Source organism: Dendrobates tinctorius, unplaced genomic scaffold, assembly GCF_039654945.1.
Source record: "Dendrobates tinctorius isolate UK_male_01 unplaced genomic scaffold, ASM3965494v1 ptg000231l, whole genome shotgun sequence".
Taxonomy (NCBI): Eukaryota; Metazoa; Chordata; class Amphibia; order Anura; family Dendrobatidae; genus Dendrobates; species Dendrobates tinctorius.
Window position 1 is genome coordinate 28,495,542 of NW_027361898.1, and position 25,398 is coordinate 28,520,939.

Below are 25,398 nucleotides of genomic sequence, written 5' to 3' on the forward strand. Positions count from 1 at the left end.
GCTTAGATGCCTTATAAATTCACATCAGATCATATTGCTGTAATGTATTATTTGGGGGTTTCATTGTGGGTGATTTATGAAAACTGTATAAAAGAAAAACTGTCTTTGTAGAACACAGCAAAAAATCAGAGTGCAGGTTGGATTTTTAAAGATTAGGGTACAAATTTTAACTGCACTGGGATTGGGTGCTGGGGATACAAATACAGTTTGGTTTTAGACAACTTCCATCAATCTCACCCTTACAGTCCCCAGTAAACGACACAAAAATGCTAAATACCACCATCCATATAATTTGAAGCAGAACCAGGGTATTCAGTTTTGGGATGTTAAACCTCCAAGACCTATACTCAAGTTGTCTTGTATTATAGCAAAGGAAAAGGCGGAATAACCTTGAGAAAGGTTCTGTTGTTGATGTGAAACATCACCTCATGGGCCAATAAAGAGTCCACTTTTTGCACAAATTTCTGTGGAGCACTGCCTTTCCTTTCCTTATAATATATATGTACATGTGCACATTTATATCTAAAAATGTATAATATTCCTAAACACAGAACTGTGCGGAAGTTTTAGACAGGTGCGTACAAAATGCTGGAAAGTACGAATGCTTTCAAAAATAGAAGTTGTAACAGTTTATTTTTATCAATTAACAAAATGCAAACAGAATGAACAAAATAATAATATAAGGAGCTACAGCAATATTTGGTGTGAGCGTCTTTGTCTTGACTTCTTCTAGGCACACTTGTATACAGATTTTGAACAAACTGTGCAAGCAGGTTGTTCCAAACATCTTGGAGGACTTGGAACAGATCTTCTGTGGATGTCGCTTGTGCAGATCCTTTTGTCTTTTCTTGTAATCCCAGACAGACTCAATGATATGGAAATTAGGGATCTGTATAGAGGTCATATCATTATTTCCAGGATTCCTAGTTCTTCTTCGCTCCTAATGACACTAGCTCTATGTTTGGGGTCATTGTCCTTCCACAAAATACATTTGGAGCCATTTGAATGGTATTACATAATGGATAAGTATTTGCCTGTATTTCTCAGCATTCAGGACACCATTAATTCTGACCAAATCCCCAACTCCATTTTAATCCCCAAATTTGCAAGAACCCTCCTCCATGCTTCACTGCTGCCTTATTATTGTACCACTCTCTTCCCCTTTCGGCAAACAAACTTTCATCTGTTGTAGCCATATATTTTAAAAATTTGACTCGTCAGTCCAGAACACCGACCTGAGTCACTTTGCCTTGTTGACATGTCCAAGGTATGTCTTTTTGGCCCTCACAATTCTTTCATGAAGACTATTTCTAGGAAAGGCTTCTCTGAACTGTAGATGAGTGTAGCTGAGTCACACTGGTTGCTGGCATTTCTGAGATGATGGAACTGTAGAACATTTTCCAATATTGAAGGGAAGGTAAGCTAAGCATGATGTGTTTATCATCTGCTGCATTAAGTTTGCTTGCCTGACCACTGTTTCTAATGTCCTCACTGTTGCCTATTTGTTGTTGGTTATTTAAAAGAACATAACCCTTGTCTGGGAGAGACCTTGCTGATGCCATATAACTACCTTGTGTCTTGTTTCTGTGCCCAGTTGTCCCACAGTGTATATGACCTGTGACATGAAGCTCTCTTCTACAATCCCAGCTTTGTAGAAGAGTTTGTCTGTTCCTCACCTAGTTTTAATCTTCCTACACAGTGGTTTGAGTTAATGACTATGTTCAACCTACATATGAAAATAATGATACCTCTTTGATATAATTGGCTACATTTTCACCTGTTCGGTATAATTGGCTAAAAGTTTAGGTGTGTGTACCTAGAAGAATTGATGCTGCTTTGATGGCAAAGAGCGGTCACATCAAAATTTAATTTGACTTGGATTTCTCTGCTGATCGTTCCCTTTACATTCTTTTAACTGATAATAATAAACTATGAATCTATATTGGAAAGCATTCTTACTTTGCAGCATTTTTTCTGCACTTGCCTATGTACTTGCATATGTACCGGCACTTGAGCAACACCAGCTATGGGATCTCTATACAAACCGTTAGCTGCTACTGCGCCAGCGCGGCGGGCACCATTTTCAAAATGACTTTTTTTTCCTTGCTCAAGTAAATCTGCAAAAAGGATTAAGTGCACAGTAACCATGCGATTATGCTGCAGCGCAAGTGCCACAGCCAGCACCTGCCTGTAGAAGTGTTTTTTTTTTTTAATTCAGTATCTGCTGGTATTGATTATGCAAACTAGGGGACAGGTCAGTGAGGGATCAGTCACCTGTCAGCAGTCTGCATTATGAATACCTAATCAGAGCACCACATGCACCAACCCCGCCTTAGGACACGAACATATCATTAACACAAAACTGAAAATAATGATTAACAACCACAAGACGAAACTCATCACCAGGTATCATTTTATTCAGTGTAACGGCGCCGACCTGAAACTGTGTGTAGGTTACAGTGCACAATCCTGCTGACAGGTTCCCTTTAACTTGGTAGCATCCAAAGCTCTCTTGCTTAGACAGGGTAACATGTTGATGACTGTTGTATTCAGATTGCGGTGTCTTGTTGCGATGTTACATCTTTGGATTGTCTAAGGTGACCTACTGTGAGTGTCATGGTGAGTTCCAAATTTATCTGATTTTCTGACACTTTTCGAATAGACATCAATGCAAGTCAAATGCAACTGAAAGTGCAACTAGTCTGCAATTTTTCCTGTTTTTGTTTTACAACAAAATCGCAGCTCTATAATAGTAGACATAGTATTTAGACTTATTACGTACAATCCAGAAAAAATTGCACGGCAGAGCTCACATTCGTTCTGCCATCACCATTACAGTCTATTGCCGCGTCTGCACATGCATCTGGACCCCATTTTGCTGGGGATTTAGGACATATGCCCCGAAGGGGACACAGAAAGCTGTGAGAAAGTACCCTTTGGTTAACCCATGAGGTAATGCAAGAAAATTAATAACAAAAACACAGAAATACTACACAGAATTGTGCCAGCTTCTTTATTAATCCGGTACACCACTTTGCTCTCACTCGCTTTTTTTTATGCAAGAGTACATTTCCTATGGTAAGTCAGTATAGAGCCTGGATATGTAGAGGCCAAATACATCTTGCTACTTCTAGAAAAACATGGTGCTTTTATTCTTTATTTTTCCTCAATATTATTATTTTTCTCACTTAAAGCGTTATATCAAGTTTGAAACTTATCTGGGTCGCCCTCCCAGGGCTGTGGGGTACTCGGTACCGGGCCGGTATCAGTGGGATGTGTCACAGCAGCGGTGACCCGGACCGTGGCCCTGGGCGCCCAAGTAATAGGGGAAGTTGTGAATGGTGGAATGTAGTTAGATGAATAGTTTGTGATGCCACCTGTGGTGCTCGGCTGGGGAGGTGTTAAGTCGACGCTGCAGACAGATCCTCCGGGACAGATGGTGTGGTGCAGCAATGATGTTATAGCCCTCCACAGGCAGGGCTGTTGTCCCAGGGCAGTGTAGATGTGGAGACACTTAGATGGTGTAGTGTCCTGCACAGGGGATGTAGCAGTGCCAGGCTGACAGACGCAGGAAGGAATGGAGGACACCAGGGCATGTAGTTCCAAAGCTTTACTCACAGTCTGTAGTGCCCGCTTCTGTGCCATGTCCTCCGGGTCAGGGACTCAGTCAACCCCCAGGCAAGATGGAAGGCTCCCTTCCACGCTCCGCCAACTTATGTGCCTTTTCTGAACGTCTCCTCTATAGCGCCTTTAAATGTGAAGATCTCCTAGTGCTGAGTTACACTGGAGTTCCTCCTGACAGATGTTCCCAAGAACTCTACTTGCACGGCAGACAGCTGTAGCCTGCTTCAGGGACTCTCTACTCCTAAGTCCCGGCTCTCTATCCGTGTTGCTGTTGTGCCCTCAAGTCTTAGATGGGAGTAGTGCATTTACAGCCCACTACTCCACCGGTGTCTGCTGCAGATCCATTAGTGTCCATACAACCTCAGGGACCGGGCCCCGGCCTTGCGCTTAGAACTTCTAGGCAGGGTTCTTCCTCTAACCCACGTCCTCTCTGTTCCCTTTTACTCCTACGTTCCGTTCTTGTATTTTCCCTTATATGGAAGTTCAGGCTTCAGTTCAATGTCTTTCTGCTTCTTTCCTTTCCCGTGCCAGCTGGCTCAGGTCACTGAGGCAGCTGCAGCACTCTTTCCTCCATCCCTCTTCCAGGGATCCCCACTCCTCTCCGAGTGGCTTCCTCTCTCCTACTCTCCTTCTGACTGACTCACTGACTGACATGTAATCCTAAACCATCCCGCTCTTTTATGTATTCTCAACTCCACCCACCTCCGAGCACATCTAGTGTTCCAAGCAGGGAACCACCAAAGGTGCTCTGCTTCTCTCTAAGCAAGGAGCGGCAATGTGGTTTTGCTGAACTACTCTATTGTGTGGGGTGCGAGTGTTGGAGCGTGGTCAGGAGCCCCCAACCTACCTGGATGGTGGGGCACCACACCTTAGGAGAAGGTGCAGTACCTCTGTGGCGACTGAGCCTCAGGGGCGCCACATATCCATAATGTAGGAGATAACTTTCCGACCACTGTGGCCCCCAGCGATACCAAGGACTAGGGCTATTCAACATACGTGCTCATTGGAGTAGAGGTCGATCATGTACCTTACCACTCCACTCACTCTTAATGGGAGCGCCAGAGATTACAGAGCAGTGCAGTTGGCTTATCATCGACACTCCCATTAAATGACTAGAGCGGCATTGTGTGTGATCGGCCTGTGCTCCAGTCAGCCACTCAGGATCATGCAGGGCCATGACTGTTGGGCCGCTAGTGATCTGAACGTGATTCCGTTACCCGTGGATAGGGATCATTTTCAAACTTGGCAATATCGTTTTAACCTCTCCTTTATGTCTGTTTTCTACATAGAATGCTGTTGGAAAGGAATTTCCAGAAACAACTGTACATTTTCAGAGTACTAATAATGGGAGCTGAAGAGCTGAGCTTATGCCATATGCAGCAGGAACTTTATATCTTAATTACAGGCTATTTACCACATTAGATGCAACGGTCAATAGCAAACATGATGTTTAGGTGGTTAGACAGAGGGAGGGCTCCTTCTGTCATGCCACCAACAATGGCCCCCAGGTCTGTTAGTTTAGTGCACCTAGTAGGTCCTGCCTAACAAAATGCCTTTTCAAGTTACGCTGACTGGCAGTAATACAGTGCAGATGGGAGGCACTTTACTTTTCTCTTTATGTTTTTCAAGAGACATTGCTTTTTTATTTATCCATTGGTAACCGTAGGGGGACTTGAGTTTTTTTGTTTGTTTTTTTGGTGTGACAAGTTGTAATTTTGAATGCCCTTATTTAATTTCTGATCTAATGTACTGCAAAACAATGAAAAAAAATCTCACCTGCATTTAGGTTTCATGACATACGCTGTTGCGTAAAAATGACCAGGTTATTTTATTCTGCAGGCCAGCATGAGTACAGTGACACCAAATCTATATAGTATTTTATATTTTACTGCTTAAAAAAATGAAAACATAGTTTGAATAGTCATTTTCACTTTTTAATTTTTCAGTTGATACAGCTATGTAAGGGTTTATATGAGGGCAAGCTGTAGTTGTTGGTACAACTTTGAGTTACATACAACATTTATGATCTTTTTATTACATTTTTTGAGGGGAAATGAGGTGACCTAAATCTGGCAATGCTGACATTTTTACTTATGTTTTATAATGTTCACAATCCTAGATAAATAATGTAATATTTTAACATTTAAGATTTTTAAAGACGGTACTAAATATGATTATTTTAAGATTTTTTATGGGAAAAGGGGATAAATGCTGTTTTTTGGGAAAAAAAATCTTTTTTTTTTTTTTTTTAAATAACTATTTTTTACTTACAATGCAATGATTGGCTATCTTGTGAAATACATTGCAATAATCAAGTATGTAAGTGTATAGTAATTTTAACTATCCTCTATGAAGCCCTGCCTATGCCTAAAGCCTGCTTATCATGACAAACCATTGGCACCCCTCGATCGTGTCTCTGGCTCGGGCCATGAAGTTGTAAGAGAGAAGACCGAGCTGCGGGTTCCTGCTTGCCGAGACCGGAACTGTAGAGGTTGCCTTCACTGCTTACTGGGGGAAGGAATAGGGGACCGGACAGGCCCCATATCCCAGGAAGAGGTAGCGTGTTTGGTGAGATAACTCGGCCAGAAGAAAGTGCACGAAGCTGCAGAGAGGCCCCCGCCGTCAGCTTGCAAGCAGCAGGGCAGCCAGTGCGCTCTGCACCCGAACCGCCGGCGCTGCGATGGACTGCAGCACACAGCTGCCGTGGCCTAGAGACAGTTTAGGTGCAGGCAGGCGGCGTGCAGCAGGATGAAAGGAGTGCTCCGTCCACAGAGCACCGGTGCTGCGCAGGCCTGCGTTCACTAACCCCCGCCGCCAACCACGGGGACTTGAGAGAGAGAAGTGCAGGGTGCCCGGTTGATAGGAGTGGCGGAAAGCACTAAATAAAAAATTTAAATAAAGAGCCTTCGCCACTCGGGGTCCACCGTGTGGTAGATGGAGAAACCGCAGCTAGATGAGGACAGAGCACAATGGCGGTATTGTGCACGGGGTTTAACGTCACCCAGGTGCACAGGGAAAGCTCTGTTAACTCACAGAGCTATGACACCAAACATAAACTAAATAACTCTGAGCCTGTTAGTGTCACAGGTGCTCAGAGTGACTAACACGGTATTGCAGTCACAGTAGTAGCCCCCGAATGGCGGGACTACGTCCGTCTAGACTTACCGTAGTTAGTAGTGTATCAAGCGTTGCAACCGCAAACGCAACAAAGAAGCTGCTACTGCAGTGCGGCGTGACTAATGCTGCAAGGTGACACCGCTGGAAAACGCAGACGCGATGTCAGACGCTAGCAAGTGTGCCTGAAGCAATGGCGTGCTGGCGCTGGTTCTGGCTCTAACTCAATCCCTCACACATTCTTAGTATCAAAGGAATGGGGTTTCAAATGAGTCATTCACCAGATCATGCATCCATCAACATACACACTGCAGCAAGTATGACTATACTAGCGCATGGCGGAACAGCCATGCGCGCTTTTTATAGCAAACGGGACCTTCCAAAGACTTCCAGATCTCTGAGCTGAGCCAATGGAATCTGGAGCAGGACCTGAGCACCTGACTCCTGAGCCCCAATTGGCGATTGTCCCATGAGCATGCTCAGAAGAAGGGACGAAGGACTTAGCCTCCAGAGAGAGGTGCTGTAAAGCAATCTCCTCTGCAATCTCCTTAGCATTAGACAAAGAGCAGGAGACTGCAGCATGTGAGGGTCTAGATTCCTGCCTAGTAATGGCCGAAATCTGACTCCTAACACCGGTGACTACCTGAGAGGAAGGTGCCTTACCGTCCGTGTCCGTGAGTACAGCGCACGTGCCACATAAGAGAAACCGGGTATAGGACAGACACTTGCACCCTGATTGCCAGTTGATACTTGCCGGTCTATGTTGGACCCGGACAGTGCTGCGCCTTAATTGACTCGGCCGCATCAGCTTATGGACTAGAGGCTCAGCGGAAGGTACTGGAGACCGACCGTTGCCACCAGAAGACAGATCCTCGTTGCCTACAGGGCCTTCCTCGATAAGCACCGCGCCAGCCATGTTGGCGCTATTGAGTACCTAGCAGGAGTCACAGTCTGAGGAACTTCTGACACGTTAAGTGTTTCACAAGAACTGCCATTACCTGATTCATTGTTCTTGAACTCTGCATATCCTTTGCAAATTGAACCGTTTACTACCCCATTTATCTGTTTACCTCCCTGTGTGGAGTATTCCTCTGTAAAAGTAAAGTTATTAACTCTTGCTCTGCCTTCTGTCACTGCATCTCGCAACCTGCTAACAAAGTGACAGATAGGTTCCCTTTTCTTGGTGGTGAGACCACCTTTGGGTTCTTTGTGCACATTTTTTGATGGTTTCAAAAATTAAACTAGTGCATCAGATAAAAATAAAAAGAATCACTGAAGTCCTGTTGGTCCTGCACAGGTTCCTTTCTGCAAAAAGCATTGGCCTCTCTGTCCAGAATCCTTCTGAATGACACTGGCATTGCAATGACAACATCATGTTACCTGTCTCATAGAGAAGGAGCCAGATAATAGACCACGAATGGCTCCATCTGAAGTACCCCTGCTCTAGTCATTTATTTCTGCATTCTTAAGATGGGGATATAACTGTCTGTAGACAGCTGCATAGCCCAAAGATGCCACCCTCAGCCACTTGCCTAGCAGCTCTAAACTTAATAATCGAGGCAGTTACTTTCTGACCTTGCCCCTTCTCCTGCAGACTTGGGCCGTGAACAGTTGCCCAGATCGCCCTCATTTTAATCCACCACTGATTATTGTTATATATCATATCGACATGCAGAATAAAGGTAACAGGTAAATGCTCTTAAAATCCATCCTTCCCTGAAAGACACTCCCTTATGCGGCTTTATCAACAGATAAAAAAAGTATGGTTTTCAGAAGGTAGGAGTGCAAGAATGAAAAATAAAAAGACTGAAGCTACAGTAGCTGCAGTTGTAAGGGATTGAAATGCTGAAGAGAGATATGATTGAAATGAATAGGTCTACGTTGGAGTAATGTATGACTTGGACTTTAAGCATATCTAACACCTTACTAATAGTATATGAGTATGTAATGTGCCATCATGACAGTGGAGTCGTGATGGCCTCTGAAATCACACATAAAGGACATGCTGTCATAATATCAGCTATAAGAGAGAGTTGTTAAAATTGCTTAAGAGAAAAATACTTTCTATAAATTTCCAGAATTTGGAAGTAATTGACCAGTTGAGAATTTCAATTAAGGACTTCTGCCCCTTTGGCTCAGAAAGGGTGGCCATACCCAGGCGACCTACTTGTATTAAGCTTTGTTTCCTAAGTGCTAGATTTCCTTGCTGTGAATTAATCAGGCCATGTGCTTATTAATTGGAAGTTAAGTAAACTGCGGCATAGGCCATGCTACTCTAATGTAATGGCACTTCTTGCTTTTACATTAAAGCAACTACAATTAGGAAGGGTTTGTCATTGGTACAATTCAGATAATAATATTCTCCACATGAATCCCTTTTTGTTATTTATTAGACACTGCAGAACAGGAATGGCAGGGTGCAAAACCCAAAGCATCGAACACATCATAGCTTTTTATACTGTACTAGATTAAGGCCCGATGCTATCGCATCAGGAGGATAGTGATGTAGCGTTGACCATGTGTTGTGCGGCACTGTGAGTCTTCTTATAGAAGTGGGGTACAGCAAAACAGGGCATATAAATTGCGTGAGATAAATGACTTATTAACTGGTGTAATTATGCAGAAGACTTAAACTGGGGTCCTCCTGTAGTTATGCTTAACGTTTGAAGAAACTAGTGTCCTCCGAGTCGAGGCAAAATTGGCCCTGTAATTGCCCAGCAGTAGTTATGAAGTGGTAGAGGCAAATTGGCCCGTAATTGCCCAGCAGTAGTTATGAAGTAGTAGCGGCAAATTGGCCCTGTAATTGCCCAGCAGTAGTTATGAAGTGGTAGAGGCAAATTGGCCCTGTAATTAGACACCGGCAGTGAACAGGCAGAGGAGCAAGGCAACACGTCCGCACAGCAAGTCGGCGTGAGGTAAATGACGAAATTCCGCGGGATCCAAGATGGCGTCGGCGAAATCTCGCGAGATTTCGCCAATGCCATATTGGATCCCGACGTCGTCCACGACGGCGACATGTTCTTGCGGCGACACCATCTTGGATCGGCGAAATCCCGCGATCCTCAAGATGGCGTAGGTGAAATCTCGCAAGATTTTGCCGACGCCATCTTGAGTATCGCGGGATTTCGCCGATCCAAGATGGCGTCGCCGCAAGAACATGTCGCCGGCGTGGACAACGTCTGGATCCAGGATGGCGCCAGCGGAAGAAGATGTCGGGGATCGTGCCGATGCCGACGGCGATCATGGAGCAGCGGCAATGACGGCGTGAGTATGAGAGACGGAGTGATAGAAAGGGTCGTATGTGGAGTGAAAGGGGGGGGACGTGAGTGGAGATGGCAGTGGCGTAGCAACTGTTTGTGGCACCCGGGGCGGTCGAAAAATTTGCCGCCCCCTTGGTCGTTGATAATCCGGAAGCATCCGAAGAGCCCACACTACACTCAAAGATCTAATTTTTAGTCTACTACTAACTCTGCTGTTATTATTACTAAATTTCTAGACTTTCATCTTCTTGCAGTTCTCTATATATATGTATGTATTAGCTTGATGACCCTACTGAACCTCCACCACTGCCCTGCCAAGAGCCGCACCATAAAACAGTGTAAGGAGATGCACGTGTCCTCCCCCTGCACAGACCCACAGTACACCCCCTACAGAGCCCTCATGTTCTCCCCTTGCACAGCCCCCCTCCCCATGTACCCCCTGCACAGCCCCTCCATGTCCTCCCCTGCACAGCCCCCCATGTCCTCCCCTACAAGCCTCCCCATGTACCCCCCCAGCACAGCCCCAATGTCCTCCCCTACAAAGCCTCCCCATGTACCCCCCCTGCACAGCCCCCCATGTCCCTCCTACAGAGCCCCCATGTTCTCCCATACACAGCCCCCATATCCTCCCCTGCACAGCCCCCCCATGTCCTCCCCTACAAAGCCCCTCCATGTCCTCCCCTACAGAGCCCCCCATGTCCTCCCCCTACAGAGCCCCCCCATGTCTTCCCCTGCACAGTCCCCCATGTCCTCCCCCTACAGAGCCCCCCCATGTCCTCTCCCTACAGAGCCCCCCATGTCCTCCCCTGCACAGCCCCCCATGTCCTCCCCCTACAGAGCCCCCCCCCATGTACCCCCCTGCACAGTCCCCCATGTCCTCCCCTACAGAGCCCCCCATGTCCTCCCCTACAGAGCCCCCCATGTCCTCCCCTGCACAGCCCCCCATGTCCTCCCCCTACAGAGCCCCCCCATGTTCTCCCCTGCACAGCCCCCCATGTCCTCCCCTACACAGCCTCCCCATGTACCCCCTGCACAGCCCCCCATATCCCTCCTACAGAGCCCCCATGTTCTCCCATACACAGCCCCCCATGTCCTCTCCTGCACAGCCCCCCATGTCCTCCCCTGCACAGCCCCCCCATGTCCTCCCCTACAGAGCCCCCCTATGTCCTCCCCTACAGAGCTCCCGCATGTCCTCTCCTTACAGAGCCCCCCATGTCCTCTCCCTACAGAGCCCCCATGTCCTTCCCTGCACAGCCCCCCACGTCCTCCCCCTACAGAGCCCCCCCATGTCCTCCCCTGCACAGCCTCGCTGTGGCCACCTATCTGCACAGCCCCCCAATTCCCAGTATCCCTCCCACGCCCTCATCTGCCGGTTGCTGGCTCCGTTCAGCAGCGGCGTGCTCTCCCCGGCCTCCTCCAGCTGCTCCTGGCCGGACCACGACACCCTGTTGGCCACATTGGCCATGCTCCGTGCTGTGCGGCCACTCCGCTCGCTGTTTGGGCATGTGACAGCTGGAGCCTCGGCAGATCCCACGGTCATGTGACTGCCAATCTACAGCGCTGCAGCGGGGTCATACCAGGAACGCGCGCCCGAGGCATGACGGGTAATGTAGTCCTACAGGGTTACCATAACAACACGGCTGCTGGGGCCTTTCCTAAAAGCAGCTGAGGAGCTGTCATGCTGCCGCACCGCTCCCACACACGTGCCGCCTGGGGCGGACCGCCCCCCCCGCCCCACCCACGCTACACCACTGTGTCGGGGAGTGTGTGGGGGGCGGAAGAGGCACAGTGCTACCGCCAAAGGCAGCTTCTGTCTGTATGTGACGTCACCAAGTTACAACCGGACGGAAGCTGCGTTACAACTGGACGGGAGCTGCTTAGCGCATTTATTATACTAGATGATATATAAGACTTGTACTGTTTGTATCTTATTATCATCTTAGACTGTTATGTAGTGTAGTTATGTAGTCATCCCAAGTCTAGCTCAAAATATTGTAAAGTGGAATTACTAAAACCTCCCATACACATTATGACTCATTCAGACATCCATGTAAATCAGTCCAAGATCGGACAACAGCGCATGGACTAGCCAAGGGTCTCCCAGCCTTAGTATGACAGCTTTCTAGAAAGTTATGAAGCTGTCACATATGGGTCAGGAGAGCTGCAGCTAATTCATATGCCTTAGTGATACGTGCTTGGACCGATCGGTGCAAACATCTGAATGAGTCTTTGGTCTAATGTCAGCCGATATCAACAGGTTCAGCCGACTGTCAAATATGCATGGGACGACAGTCAGATGATTGTTGAAGGAGTTAGGGTTCCAGCAGGTCCAATTTAGGAGTGCATTGCTTTTGTTCCCCCTAAGATAAGCCATCTCCAAATATGTCCGGCAGCAGCTGTCTCCTAGACCACAGAGGTTTATGTAGCAGAGCAAGTGCACTTAAAAGAGAGATGGCTGAGATAGCTGCCAGCCGAAACATTGGCCAAACCATCATTCAGCTGACAACCATCTAAGATGTGCAAGGGGCTTAAAGCAAACCTGTCAGCAGGATTTTGCTAAGTAAACCACAGGTATTTTTCAGATTTGTACTGTTATACTAATTAAAATGATACCTGGGGTGAAGAAATCCATCTTGTGGTTCTTGTGTAATCAGTGTAAGAAGTTTTCAATTAATGATATGCTTGTGCTCTGTAGACAGAGTCTTATCTTCTTGCTCCAACCCAGAGAAATCAAGGCAAGACCTCCCCACAGACCGAAGCAAAAAACATGTTCCTAATCATAGAGACAGAGAGAAAGACAGACTGTTTGTGCTTTGGGGTGGCCTAACACTTATTACACAAGAACCACAAGACCGATTTCTTCTCTCCAGGTATCATTTTCATCCAGGTAATGATTTTAATCAGTATAACAGTGCCAACCTGACAGTGTCTGTAGTTTATTTAGCAATATCCTGCTGACAGATTTGCTTTAAGGCTGGCAGACTCCCACTCTGCCTATTCATTTTTGGAGCTGGTCAATTTAGTTCATTAACATCCAGGTGGGTGTCCTCAATGAAAGGCAGGTGACTTTTTCCCACCATGTTTCCAGTCTGGAGAAGGACAGAATATGCCAGGGTCAGTGGGAGCCATCATCACCGTGAAAAATTGTTTGGACTATGGTGTTTTTAAGGTGCAGAGCAATAGGCTCAGGGTCTGGACAGCTTGGTTGTTGTAAACTGTTCAGCCAGTGGCCAGGTAGCTAAAGATTTTCTATGTGTTATGTGGCCAGTTCTTAGTCGAATCCACTGTGTTTGACTGAAAGTTTTTTTTCTGTGGCAATAATCTTACGCCTGAATTTTTATGCCTCTCTTGAGTATTTAATTGTTGTGCCTAGTAATAAGGAAAGAAATATCAAGCTCAATTTGAGCAAATGGCAATCAGAAATGATGCAACGCCAATTTGGGACGCCGATGACTAGTAGAGTGACACAAATAAATTTACACTTCTATGCCCCTTTTGTCTAGGGTGTATATTTTTTCCTGGCCGCACTCATGGGCTCACAATACTTGTTTGTTTGTTTGTTTGTTTTTTTGTTTAAGGCATGTAGATTTCTTACAGCTGCTGGTAACTCCTTGTAATTTCATTGACTATATTCTGGCCCTTTTTGTTGACAATTAATACTTTGCGTCTCTTAATAGAAATGCACAGTTACAATCAAATGATTCAAACACTATTGCAGATTAGATTTATTTGCAAATTGAACAAACACTCTGCCATTTCAATAAGCCAAACAAGAACAATTTAAATACCTCAACACAATTAATATAACAAATGGTTTCTTGATAAATATTGGCCTATTCCTCATGGAGAATGGCTTCTACGACACTAATATTCTTGGATTTGTGTGCTGCAATTTCCTTCTTCAAATCCCATGAAAGAATTTCTATGGAGTTCCAGTCAGTGACTGTCACAGCCACTCCAGAGTAATCCAGGATTTCTTGTGAAACAAACTTTGTGGGATTTTTAGGTATGCTTGGAATTATTGGCCATTTGTAAAGCCTGCTGATACCCACATTTCATTATGGAAAGCATGAAATTTTCTCCTATGATTTCCTAGTACTTGCTTTGATTCCAACTTGCCCTATACATGGTAGAGGTTTCCAGTGCCAGAGGGAGCACCACTGAGCCACCACTATGCTTAACTTTAAGCTAGGTTTTTATGCCTCATAAGCTTAATACTTCCTCTTACTGACATACCTCTGCTCCACTGGAGTGAAAAGTTTCAGTTTAGTTCCATTTCTCCACAAATCAGCATCATATGTGGCCTATTTAGTGACTTTGAACATTTTGGATACACAGTTACTTGGCCTTTAAGGTCAGCAGATTTTTACATCTTGTAGTTGGCTGGAGATCTTCTGTGTTTAGCATGAGCCTTACTGTGATTTTTACTGCTAAATTTTAGTGACTGCTGCCACCAAATCTTGCTGCAGATCTTTTGCAGTTATAGAATGGTTTTTGACCACCTATATCCTCAGGAATCTGGTGGCAGCCAGTGATACCTTACTCTTTCTGCCATAACCAGGTAGTATAGTCAATATTTCTCCTAAGAGAATCTGTCATTAGATTCATGCTGCTGAGCAACAGGCAGCATGAATCAGATTTTGGTTGAGCGACTGCAGACAGGTATGTTTTTCTCTGAAACGCTGCAGCATTTCAGAGAAAGCACAGTTTTGAAAGCTGGTCATGGGTTATAGGGAGATACTTGGCTAGTCCGATGATGTCCTGCGCTGGCCACTTCCTTGCAGTAGTCATTAAACTTGGTATTTTGGTTTGAATTAGGAGTAATCTAATCACTTGTTACATCAGTGGTGTTGTGGGTTTTTTTTAAGTACTTTAAAGTCTACCAAGGCTTGGTTTCAGAAGTCCTGGAAAATCCTGGAATAACCATGACATTTGCTGACATAGACCTTACTGGAAATATTTGATGGGATTTGAAGAAAGCGGTTGCAGCACTCAAACCCAAGAATGAAGAATAGGCTAAGATTTCCCAGGAAGTCTGCCAGAAGCTAGTGCCTGCATGATATTTGTAGCAGATTATAGCAGCCAAAGGTGGCTCTTCTGCACTCTCAAGACACTCATCATGATGGAGCTAAATCACTTTGAGACTCCAGTAGTCTAAGTGGCATTTGGTATTTAATTAGTTATTGACCTGTCACCATTTCAAAAGTGCCAAGTTTGTGCACTTATTTGATTCCTTATGCTCCCGTGAGTACTCTATTTGTTTATTTTTTAAATCCACATCTTGGTTTCAGAGATATACAGTGCCTTGCAAAAGTATTCGGCGCCCTGGAACTTTTCAACCTTTTCCGGCATATCATGCTTCAAACATAAAGATACCAAATGTAAATTTTTTGTGAAGAATCAACAACAAGTGGGACACAATTGTGAAGTTGAATGAAATTTATTGGTTATTTTAAATTTTTTTGGAAATTCAAAAACTGAAAAGTGGAGCGTTCAATATTATCCGACCCTTTTACTTTCAGTGCAGCAAACTCACTCCAGAAAGTCATTGTGGATCTCTGAATGATCCAATGTTGTCCTGAATGATTAATGATGATAAATATAATCCACCTGTGTGTAGACATGTCTCCGTATAAATGCTCCTGCTCTGAGATAGTCTCGGGGTTCTGTTTGAAGCACAGACAGCATCATGAAGAACAAAGAGCACAATAGGCAGGTCCGTAATACTGTTGTGGAGAAGTTTAAAGCCGGATTTGGATACAAAATGACTTTCCAAACGTTAAACATCCCAAGGAGCTGTCAGGATCCTGTTAGCGTCGGCGTGCAGCCTCCGCTGAGCAGGGACTCACCCGCACTGGAGGGGGGCCCAGGGTCAGGTTCAGCCGGAAAGTACAGATACACAGGACCTGTGGACGCTGAAGTTTAGCAAGCAGTCACAGGACCTACGGTCATGTGACTGCAAGGGGCGGAGCTTAGCATCCTGCTTTCAGAGATGGCAGGACACTATACAGAAATGCTCAGAGTCAGGCAAAACGGAGGTCATACACAGAGATATCAGTAAAGTACCAGGGATGAGACAGAATGGATAGTCAGGGCCAAGCAGAAGTCAAAACCAAACAGACATAGAAGGTACCAAGCAGAATCCAAAGCAATATCCAGAGAACAGATCGAGTCGTACACAGAGAATCAAGCAAGAAGAACACAGCACAAACACACTCAGGGGTCACCACACAATGCCAAGGGCGAAAATATAACTGACAGGGATTGGAGTATCTCAGGGTAATAAAAAGCTCTGCCTGAACCAAAGAAAGGCCACAATAATTAACCCCAGGTGTGCAGGTAAAAGCCTGCACTGAGCTCAAGACATTAACCCCTGACGTGCAGGTCAAAACCTGCACTGGGATCATGACAGGAGCACTGTGCAAGCGATCATATTGAAATGAAGGAGTATCATACCACTGCAAATCTACCAAGACCCGGCCGTCCCTCTAAACTTTCATCTCAAAAAAGGAGAAGACTGATCAGAGATGCAGCCAAGAGGCCCATGATCACTCTGGATTAACTGCAGAGATATACAGCTGAGGTGGAACAGTCTGTCCATAGGTCAACAATCAGTCGTACACTGCACAAATCTGGCCTTTATGGAAGAGTGGCAAGAAGAAAGCCATTTTTCAAAGATAACCATAAAAAGTGGTGTTTAAAGTTTGCAACAAGCCACCTGGAAGACACACCAAACATGTGGAAGAAGGTGCTCTGGTCAGATGAAACCAAAATCAAACTTTTTGGCAACAATGCCAAACTATATGTTTGGTGTAAAGGCAGCACAGCTCATCACCCTGAACACACCATCCCCACTGTCAAACATGGTGGTGGCAGCATCATGGTTTGGGCCTGCTTTTCTTCAGCAGGTACAGGGAAGATGGTTAAAATTGATGGGAAAATGGATGGAGCCAAATACAGGACCATTCTTGAAGAAAACCTGTTGGTGTCTGCAAAAGACCTGAGACTGGGATGGAGATTTGTCTTCCAACAAGACAATGATCCCAAACATAAAGCTAAATCTACAATGGAATGGTTCACAAATTAACATATCCAGGTGTTAGAATGGCCAAGTCAAAGTCCAGACCTGAATCCAATCGAGAATCTGTGGAAAGAGCTGAAAACTGCTGTTCACAAACGATCTCCATCACACCTCACTGAGCTCGAGCTGTTTGCCAAGGAAGAATAGGCAAGAATTTCAGTCTCTCGATGTACTAAACTGATAGCGACATACCCCAAGCGACTTGCAGCTGTAATCGCAGCAAAAGGTGGCGCAACAAAGTATTAAGTTAAATGGACTGAATAATATTGCACGCCCCACTTTTCAATTTTTGAATTTCCACAAAAATTTCAAATAACCAATAAATTTCGTTCAACTTCACAATTGTGTCCCACTTGTTGTTGATTCTTCGCCAAAAATTTACATTTGGTATCTTTATGTTTGAAGCATATGTGGGAAAAGGTTGAAAAGTTCCAGAGGGCCGAATACTTTCGCAAGGCACTGTAAGGCTTTTCCCTTAGTGCTAATTTGCATGGTCTTTACGAAGGCGGTGTTGCTCCCAAAATTCTCTGGGGGAATGTCCTCAGGCTGCATTGCATTACCTCCTTGGTAAACACCCATATTTTTGGAACCGTATGGCAAATTTAAAAAAAAATAAAGTGGAATACTCAGGGGAGCAGCGGTAATAAAATAAGAACAACTGTTGCCCACTTTTGTTCTAGTGAAAGTGTTTTTCTTTGATTGAATAATTGCAGAAAATGTGTTTATTTTGCCAAAAAAAAATTAGCAATGGTGGTTTAAATAAATTTGATTACAACTGTAATTGTAAAACATAGGCCCTGATCCAGCATTACCATTGTGCCTGTTATTTGTCAAGCTTTGAGCTTTGTGTATTTTTGTTTGCACCCAATTCATTATTCTATTTGTGCAAAATTTGGCACAACTTCACTCAAGTCCCTCACTGGAGTTCTTTTCAATATTTTGGCGCATCTTTTGGCGCAAAGAGTCGCAAAATAATAGTTCAAGAGAGGAAGGAAGCCCATTTTTAACTATGTGCCATATTCATGAATCGTATTCACAATTTTGATGAATTTTGCATCAAAACGTTCAGTAATATCACAAGACAAAAAAGGAAAGTGACTTAAGAAAAATGCAAGTGATTAATCAAGGTCATAGTGTTTAGCCTATATTCGAAAGATAACTTGTGTTTTATAGCTTATCATTACCGAAGACAGATATGTTGTATGGAGGTCAATAGTGACTAATGGACTCCTTTTAGGATTTTGTTCTGCTTTGTAATTTTTCATATTAAGCAGTGCATATAACTTGACCTTCCCACAATAGCCAGGCTCTACTTTTAGCCAGTGTAGTCAGCCTCTCTGCTTACTGCTTATATAAAGTCATACCTTTAGTGAAAGCTTGTATAGATTGATCTAGCTATTTTGTATGTATTGCTTTTTATCCATTTTTAATTTACATCTGTACAGGATTTTCTCTAACATCAGTTTTTTTCCTTGATTTTCTTTTGTGTTTTACAGTATCATTGCAGGACATAAATATGAGGAAAGCATTCAAAAGCTCAACAGTGCAGAATCAGCAGGTGGTATCGAGGAATTCCATCCCGAATCCAGTTATGGAGATGTACCAACGCTGTGACAAGCCTCCACCACTCAACATCCTGACTCCATACAGGTCATACAGAGAATATGAAGTCATGTGGCTTTTAACATTATTTATATAGCTGCAACATATTCTGTTGTGCTGTACACATATATCCCAGACACATGTATAAACACTATAAAAGATATATTATTTATATATTTGGCATTTGACATTTCACTGATCACAACCCAAAACTTTTAGACCTTGAACAGCCACATTATTAGGTTCTTTTGAACTTCCTCCCAAGACAACTCCCCAGGCAGCTTTATGTGCTCACTCACTAGTTTACAACCCACAATAACAACCTCAATTTATCCCGAGTAGACAATCAGTAAGCAAAATGTTTATATTCACATGTAGCTTTTTCAAAGACAAGTCCAACAATACCTTTACATCACCAGTCTGTTCTTCTGTTACTGAGAAATTAGCGTGTTAATTGATATGAAGTGTTTGTCACTCCAGCTCTATTCCCCGCCCAGCAAGTTCTTCCCCCTGTTTGACTGATGGCCTCTATACTGTGTGACTTCAGGCATAGGAGCCAACAGTCAAGCTGCAGGAGGTGGAGCTGGACAGTGAATAGAGCTGGAGTGACAGAGGCTTCAGTTCTACACTGACTCTTCAGCTTCATTCATATATCAATTCAAATGTTGATTTGTCAGTAATGGAGGAATGGACTGGCCATGGAAAGGTATCACTTGTCTTGTCTTTGAAGGATCTACAGGGTGGGCCATTTTATGGATACACCTAAATAAAATGGGAATGGTTGATGATATCAACTTCCTTTTTGTGGCTCATTAGTATATGGGAGGTGAGAAACTTTTCAAGATGGCTGATGACCATGGCGGCCATTTTGAAGTCAGCCATTTTGGATCCAAATTTATTTTTTTCAATGGGAAGAGGGTCATGTGACACATCAAACTTATTGAGAATTCCACAAGAAAAACAATGGTGTGCTTAGTTTGAATATACCTTTATTCTTTCATGAGTTATTTACAAGCTTATGACCACTTATAAAATGTGTTCAAAGTGCTGCCCATTGTGTTGGATTGTCAAATCAACCCTCTTCTCCCACTCTTGACATACTGATAGCAACACTGCAGAAGAAATGCTAGCACAGGCTTCCAGTATCTGTTGTTTCAGATGCTGCACATCTCATATCTTCACAGCATAGATAATTGCCTTCAGATGACCCCAAAGATAAGTCTAAGGGGGTCAGATCGGGAGACCTTGGTGGCCATTCAACTGGCCTATGACGACCAATCCACTTTCCAGGAAACTGTTCATGTAGTAATGCTCGGACCTGACACCCATAATATAATGTAGTGGTGCACAATCTTGCTGAAAAAACTCAGAGAATGTGCCATCTTCAGTGCATAAACGCCGGTGGCATCTCAGGATACCCACTAGGAAGCAATGGCCGACAGGTACCTGAGCGTGTGACGTCACAGCTGCTACTCATTGATTTTGTGAGTATACATTTTGTTTGCATCTCATGTAATCAAGCAGGGGCTACAAATATTCTTAACTATTATACTGCTCCGTATAGCACTACTTATTGACTACTAGCATATACCCTGCAGTGGGCTCTTATTATTTTTCTGCTTTCAGGCTACTTTAGCCAATGTTTTGGTAATTTTTTGTACCCTTGAGCACGGTCATATATATATATTTTTTAATTTTATTAATACCCAGTTAGGGTGGACACCTACCCTCATTTGACCTCAGCAGCCGAGGGTTTACCTCATTAAGTAAGCGCTTGTGTGTTTTTAGTCTGTTCATCATCTGAAGGCAATTGTCTATGCTGTGAAGATACGAGATGTGCAGCATCTGAAACAACGGATACTGGAAGCCTGTGCTAGCATTTCTTCTGCGGTGTTGCTATCAGTATGTCAAGAGTGGGAGAAGAGGGTTGCATTGACAATCCAACACAATGGGCAGCACTTTGAACACATTTTATAAGTGGTCACAAACTTGTAAATAACTCATGAAAGAATAAAGTTATGTTAAAACCAAGCAATCCATTGTTTTTCTTGTGAAATTCTCAATAAGTGTGATGTGTCACATGATCCTTTTCCCATTGAAAAAAAGTGGGATCCAAAATGGCCGATTTCAGAATGGCCGCCATGGTCACCATCTATTTTGAAAAGTATCCCCCCTCCCATATACTAATGGGCCACAACAGGAAGTTGATATCACCAACCATTTCCATTTTATTTAGGTGTATCCATATAAATGGCCCACCCTGTATATGCACCTTTACCATAAATACTGTAGCTTGCAGGAAGAAATCCTGGTAACATATTCCCTGTGTTACTTTTTACGTAGTTGTATAGACATGGGTAGAGACATTTGGTAAAGGTAATCCGTTTACTTGTAGAGGTGCAGCATGGATTCATTCAGGCATATTGACATTTTTGATTCTGTACTGATTTAAATAAGCTGTGATAGTTGGGTTACAGTACTCTATCAAGAATCCAAGAACGTTTAAAATAGCACTCCGAGAATTTTTTCCCAGATACTAGCCTCCATTTAAAAAAAACTTTTGTAGTTCCAGCACACGATGTAGGAAAATTAAAAAAAGCCTTTATTTAGTCCATCATTAAAAATTACAATACCAAATGTAATAAAAACATGTATAGGCTTAAGCCTACACATGCTTTTATTACATTTGGTATTGTAATTTTTAATGATGGACTAAATAAAGGCTTTTTTTAAATTTTCCTATATCGTGTGCTGGAACTACAAAAGTTTTTTTTTCACCAAGAATTTTCTCCCAGATGGGGATGGATTCATTCCGTGCACCGAGATCATGGAAAGGAGGACTGGGCAGGCTGGACCAGGTGAGCTGAAGATTAATTTTATATAGCCTCCATGTAAGTCTTAGGAAGGTACTGACTTCTGGGCCACTCAGAAGATGTTGTTCAGACATTGATAAAGGTAGTAAAGTACTCTGTAGGATAGGACAATATTATTTATGGATATTTATTACTAATTAGACTGGAAGATAAAAGAAAATTCATTCAGCTCTTATTGTGCATGAAGCCGCCAACATCTGCTATTTCTATTATTTATTTATAAAGGTCAAAAATATTCAGCCTTGCGGTAGAATTAGAGAAATTCTGCTGCAATGCATTTTATAAAAGAAAACTAAACAGGGAAAAATCTGTAATGAGATCTCTGCTAATGAGAGGTAAAGGGAACTTGTGAGCGATGGACAGAAGTTTAGTCTTGAGCAAAGCAGTGCATGATAGCTATTAATGAGGTCAGTGTCAGACTGGGGTGTCTGTGGCCCACAGAAGGAATTTACCCTAGGGGCCCACCCTACAGCTATACGCAAATACCTGTTAGCCGTTGTCCCCGTTATAGTGGAGCATCGACTGTAGAACACAGGCGGCTCCTGCACATCTATTGTGCGCCCCAATAACTGTGATGATACAATTACGGTAGTTTGCATTAAAAGGCTCCTTTGGTTAAAACACATCGATCTTGGGCTCCACAGGATAGGTGATACATTATTGATTGTTTGGGTCCAACCATTGGAAACCACACCAAACAGAAAAAGATTGGGAAGTTTTATCCCTGACAGGGTACTTTTATCCCCATTTCATCCCCATTTTAAAACGCAGGGGAAGATGGGATATCTGACCGCAGCTCCATTTATTCTCTTTGAGGCTTCCAGAGAAAAAAAGTGCAGTGCTTGCAGCCACTGAGGGACTGAATGGTCAAGTCGCACATGCTGCTCTAGTCTGATGGGGATAAAAGCTCCACATTCTGCCGATCGGTGCAGGTCCCAGCAACCAGAACCTCAGCAATCGATAACTTATCACTTATTCCGTACAGGTGTGATTACTTGTTTTCACTAGAGAACCCCTGTAAGTGCATCTTGTTCCAAGTATTTAATCACTAATGGAAATAAAGAATCTTCTCCTAATTAATATCAGAGAGATCAAATGACCGCCATACACAACACAATCCACTATTCCAAGATCAATAGTACCACATACAAGAGAGAAATACTGCCACTCCATAACCAGACAATATATTATCACCACATAGTGACAGAATAATACCACATAATGTACAAAGGAGAAATAAGACCACACCGTGACCAGACCAGATATTACCAGCATATAGCGACCAAATAATTCCACGTACAAGAGAGAAATACAACCACACCATGACCAGACCACATATTATCACCACATAGTGACCAAATAATACCACATATAAGGGACAAACACCGCCACACCATGACCAGACCACATATTGACAGAAAAATTCTACATATAGGGATAAATACCACGACATCATGACTGGACCACATATTACGACATAGTGACCAAATATTACAATAGTAATCATTAATAAAAACCATAATACTAACAACATTGTTATTACCACTGGTTACATTATACACAGGAGCTCTCTATGTAGTATACAGTATATAGTGTTAGTGTACAGGTAATACAGGGATCACCGGTGACATTGTACACATGAGCTCTGTATATAGTGTACAGGGAATACAGGGATTGCCACCAGTGACATTATATAAAAGAGCTCTGTATATAGTATCAGTGTACAGGTAATACAAAGATCCCCAGTGACATTATACACAGAAGCTCTGTATATAGTGTCAGTGTACAGATAATACAGTGATCACCAGTGACATTATACAGTGGCGCTCTGTATATAGTGTCATTGTATAGGTGATGCAGTGATCACCAGTGACATTATACACAGGAGCACTGTATATAGTGTCAGTGTACAGGTAATACAGGGATCACCAGTGAAATTATACACATGAGCTCTGTAGATAGTGTATAGGTAATACGGGGATCACCAGTGATATTATACACAGGAGCTCTGTATATAGTGTATAGTGTACAGGTAATACAGTGACCGGTGACATTATACACAGGAGCTCTGTATATAGTGTCAGTGTACAGGTGATATGGGGATCACCAGTGATATTATACACAGGAGCTCTGTATATAGTGTATAGTGTACAGGTAATACAGTGATCAGTGATATTATACACAGGAGCTCTGTATATAGTGTCAGTGTACAGGTGATACAGTGATCACCAGTGACATTATATAGTGTATAGTGTACAGGTAATACAGTGACCGGTGACATTATACACAGGAGCTCTGTATATAGTGTCAGTGTACAGGTGATATGGGGATCTCCAGTGATATTATACACAGGAGCTCTGTATATAGTGTATAATGTACAGGTAATACAGTGATCAGTGACATTATACACAGGAGCTCTGTATATAGTGTCAGTGTACAGGTGATACAGTGATCACCAGTGACATTATACACAGTAGCTCTGTATATAGTGTCAGTGTACAGGTAATACAGTGATCACCAGTGACATTATACACATGAACTCTGTATATAGTGTATAGTAAGCAGGTAATACAGGGACTCACCAGTGACATTATACACATGAGCTCTGTAGATAGTGTATAGGTAATACAAGGATTACCAGTGATATTATACACAGGAGATCTGTATATAGTGCATAGTGTAAGTTTACAACACTTTGCCTGACTAGTGACATCCCTAGGTGAAGTCCTTCATCTTCGCTTTTTTTCTTTATCTGGCACAGACTGCTATCACTTCTTCCATCAGGGACTCTTCTTTGCAGAAAATAGCACACAGTTATTAATAGCTGATAGCTTCCAGAGCACATTCCCACTTATTCTCCAACTTATACACTATGCCAAAAGAAAAAAAAAATCATAATTCCACTCTGCACAGTAACAGGACCTCCCTTTTGTTTTCCCCATGAAAAGCAGTATTCTAAAAAGTAAGCTATATTAAAGCAGTAATAATGTCCCATCGTTGGCCCCTACAGTAATTATGTCCCCCCCACTTGGCACCATAAACTAATAGTGTATGATCCTCATTTTGGCCACCATACAGTAATTAAGTCTCTCAACTTGGCCCCTTTAATTAATAATGTCCCACATCTTGGGCCCCTATGTTCCCTTTCCTGGCCCCTATGTCCACCATCCAGGGACTCCATGGTCATCCATCTTTGGCCCCTATGTCCCTTGTTCTGGCCAATATGTCCCTTGTTGTGGTCCATTTGTCCCTTGTGGCCCTTTTGTCTCTTGTCATGGCCCATTTGCCCCTTCTCCTGGCCCATTGCCCCTTATAACAGGGCATGATATAGTATACAGGAAGTTTAGGTTACCAATAACTGCTGCAGTCTATCAGTGGTGGATGGTCATCTAGTCTGGAGTGCATTGTTTGCAAGCTATTTGCTGCAGAGCTTCGCAAGTGCTGCTATGAACACTCTACTGACGCTTCAGACAGTATGCACCGTCAGACAGGATACAATCTGGACCAGTTTATTCTGCCACAGGACTGGACTATTGGTCATTCATGAGTGCAACATCTACGGGCAAGCAGAAAGCTGCGAGGCAGAGGAGCGGCGTACTGAACACTGATTTTGTTAATACCCCTTTAAAGATGATTTTTCAATTATAAGAAAAATATCATTACCAAATTATCAGATTTCCTCCAGTATCATAGGGACATGGGGTTTACTTTTTTTTTTTCTAAAGTGGACAGAAATCTGTTTAGACATTAACTGTGAGGGGGGAATTGAAACTTTATAGCAGTTTAATGACAAAGGTGGAGGTATTCAGATTTGGCACAAATTCACCATTTTCACTATTTTCTA

At 43.4% G+C, this 25,398-nt stretch overlaps 1 protein-coding gene across 2 annotated transcripts in view; it reads left to right on the plus strand.

The window, feature by feature from the left end:
• The window catches only part of LOC141059973 (actin-binding protein WASF3-like), a 161,054-nt gene that overhangs the window by 98,457 nt on the left and 37,199 nt on the right, over positions 1–25,398 (plus strand). For both annotated transcript variants that reach the window (XM_073556214.1, XM_073556215.1), the window contains exon 4: positions 18,576–18,729. In XM_073556214.1, the coding sequence (XP_073412315.1) occupies positions 18,576–18,729 (154 nt within the window). The remainder of the gene's footprint in view (positions 1–18,575; positions 18,730–25,398) is intronic.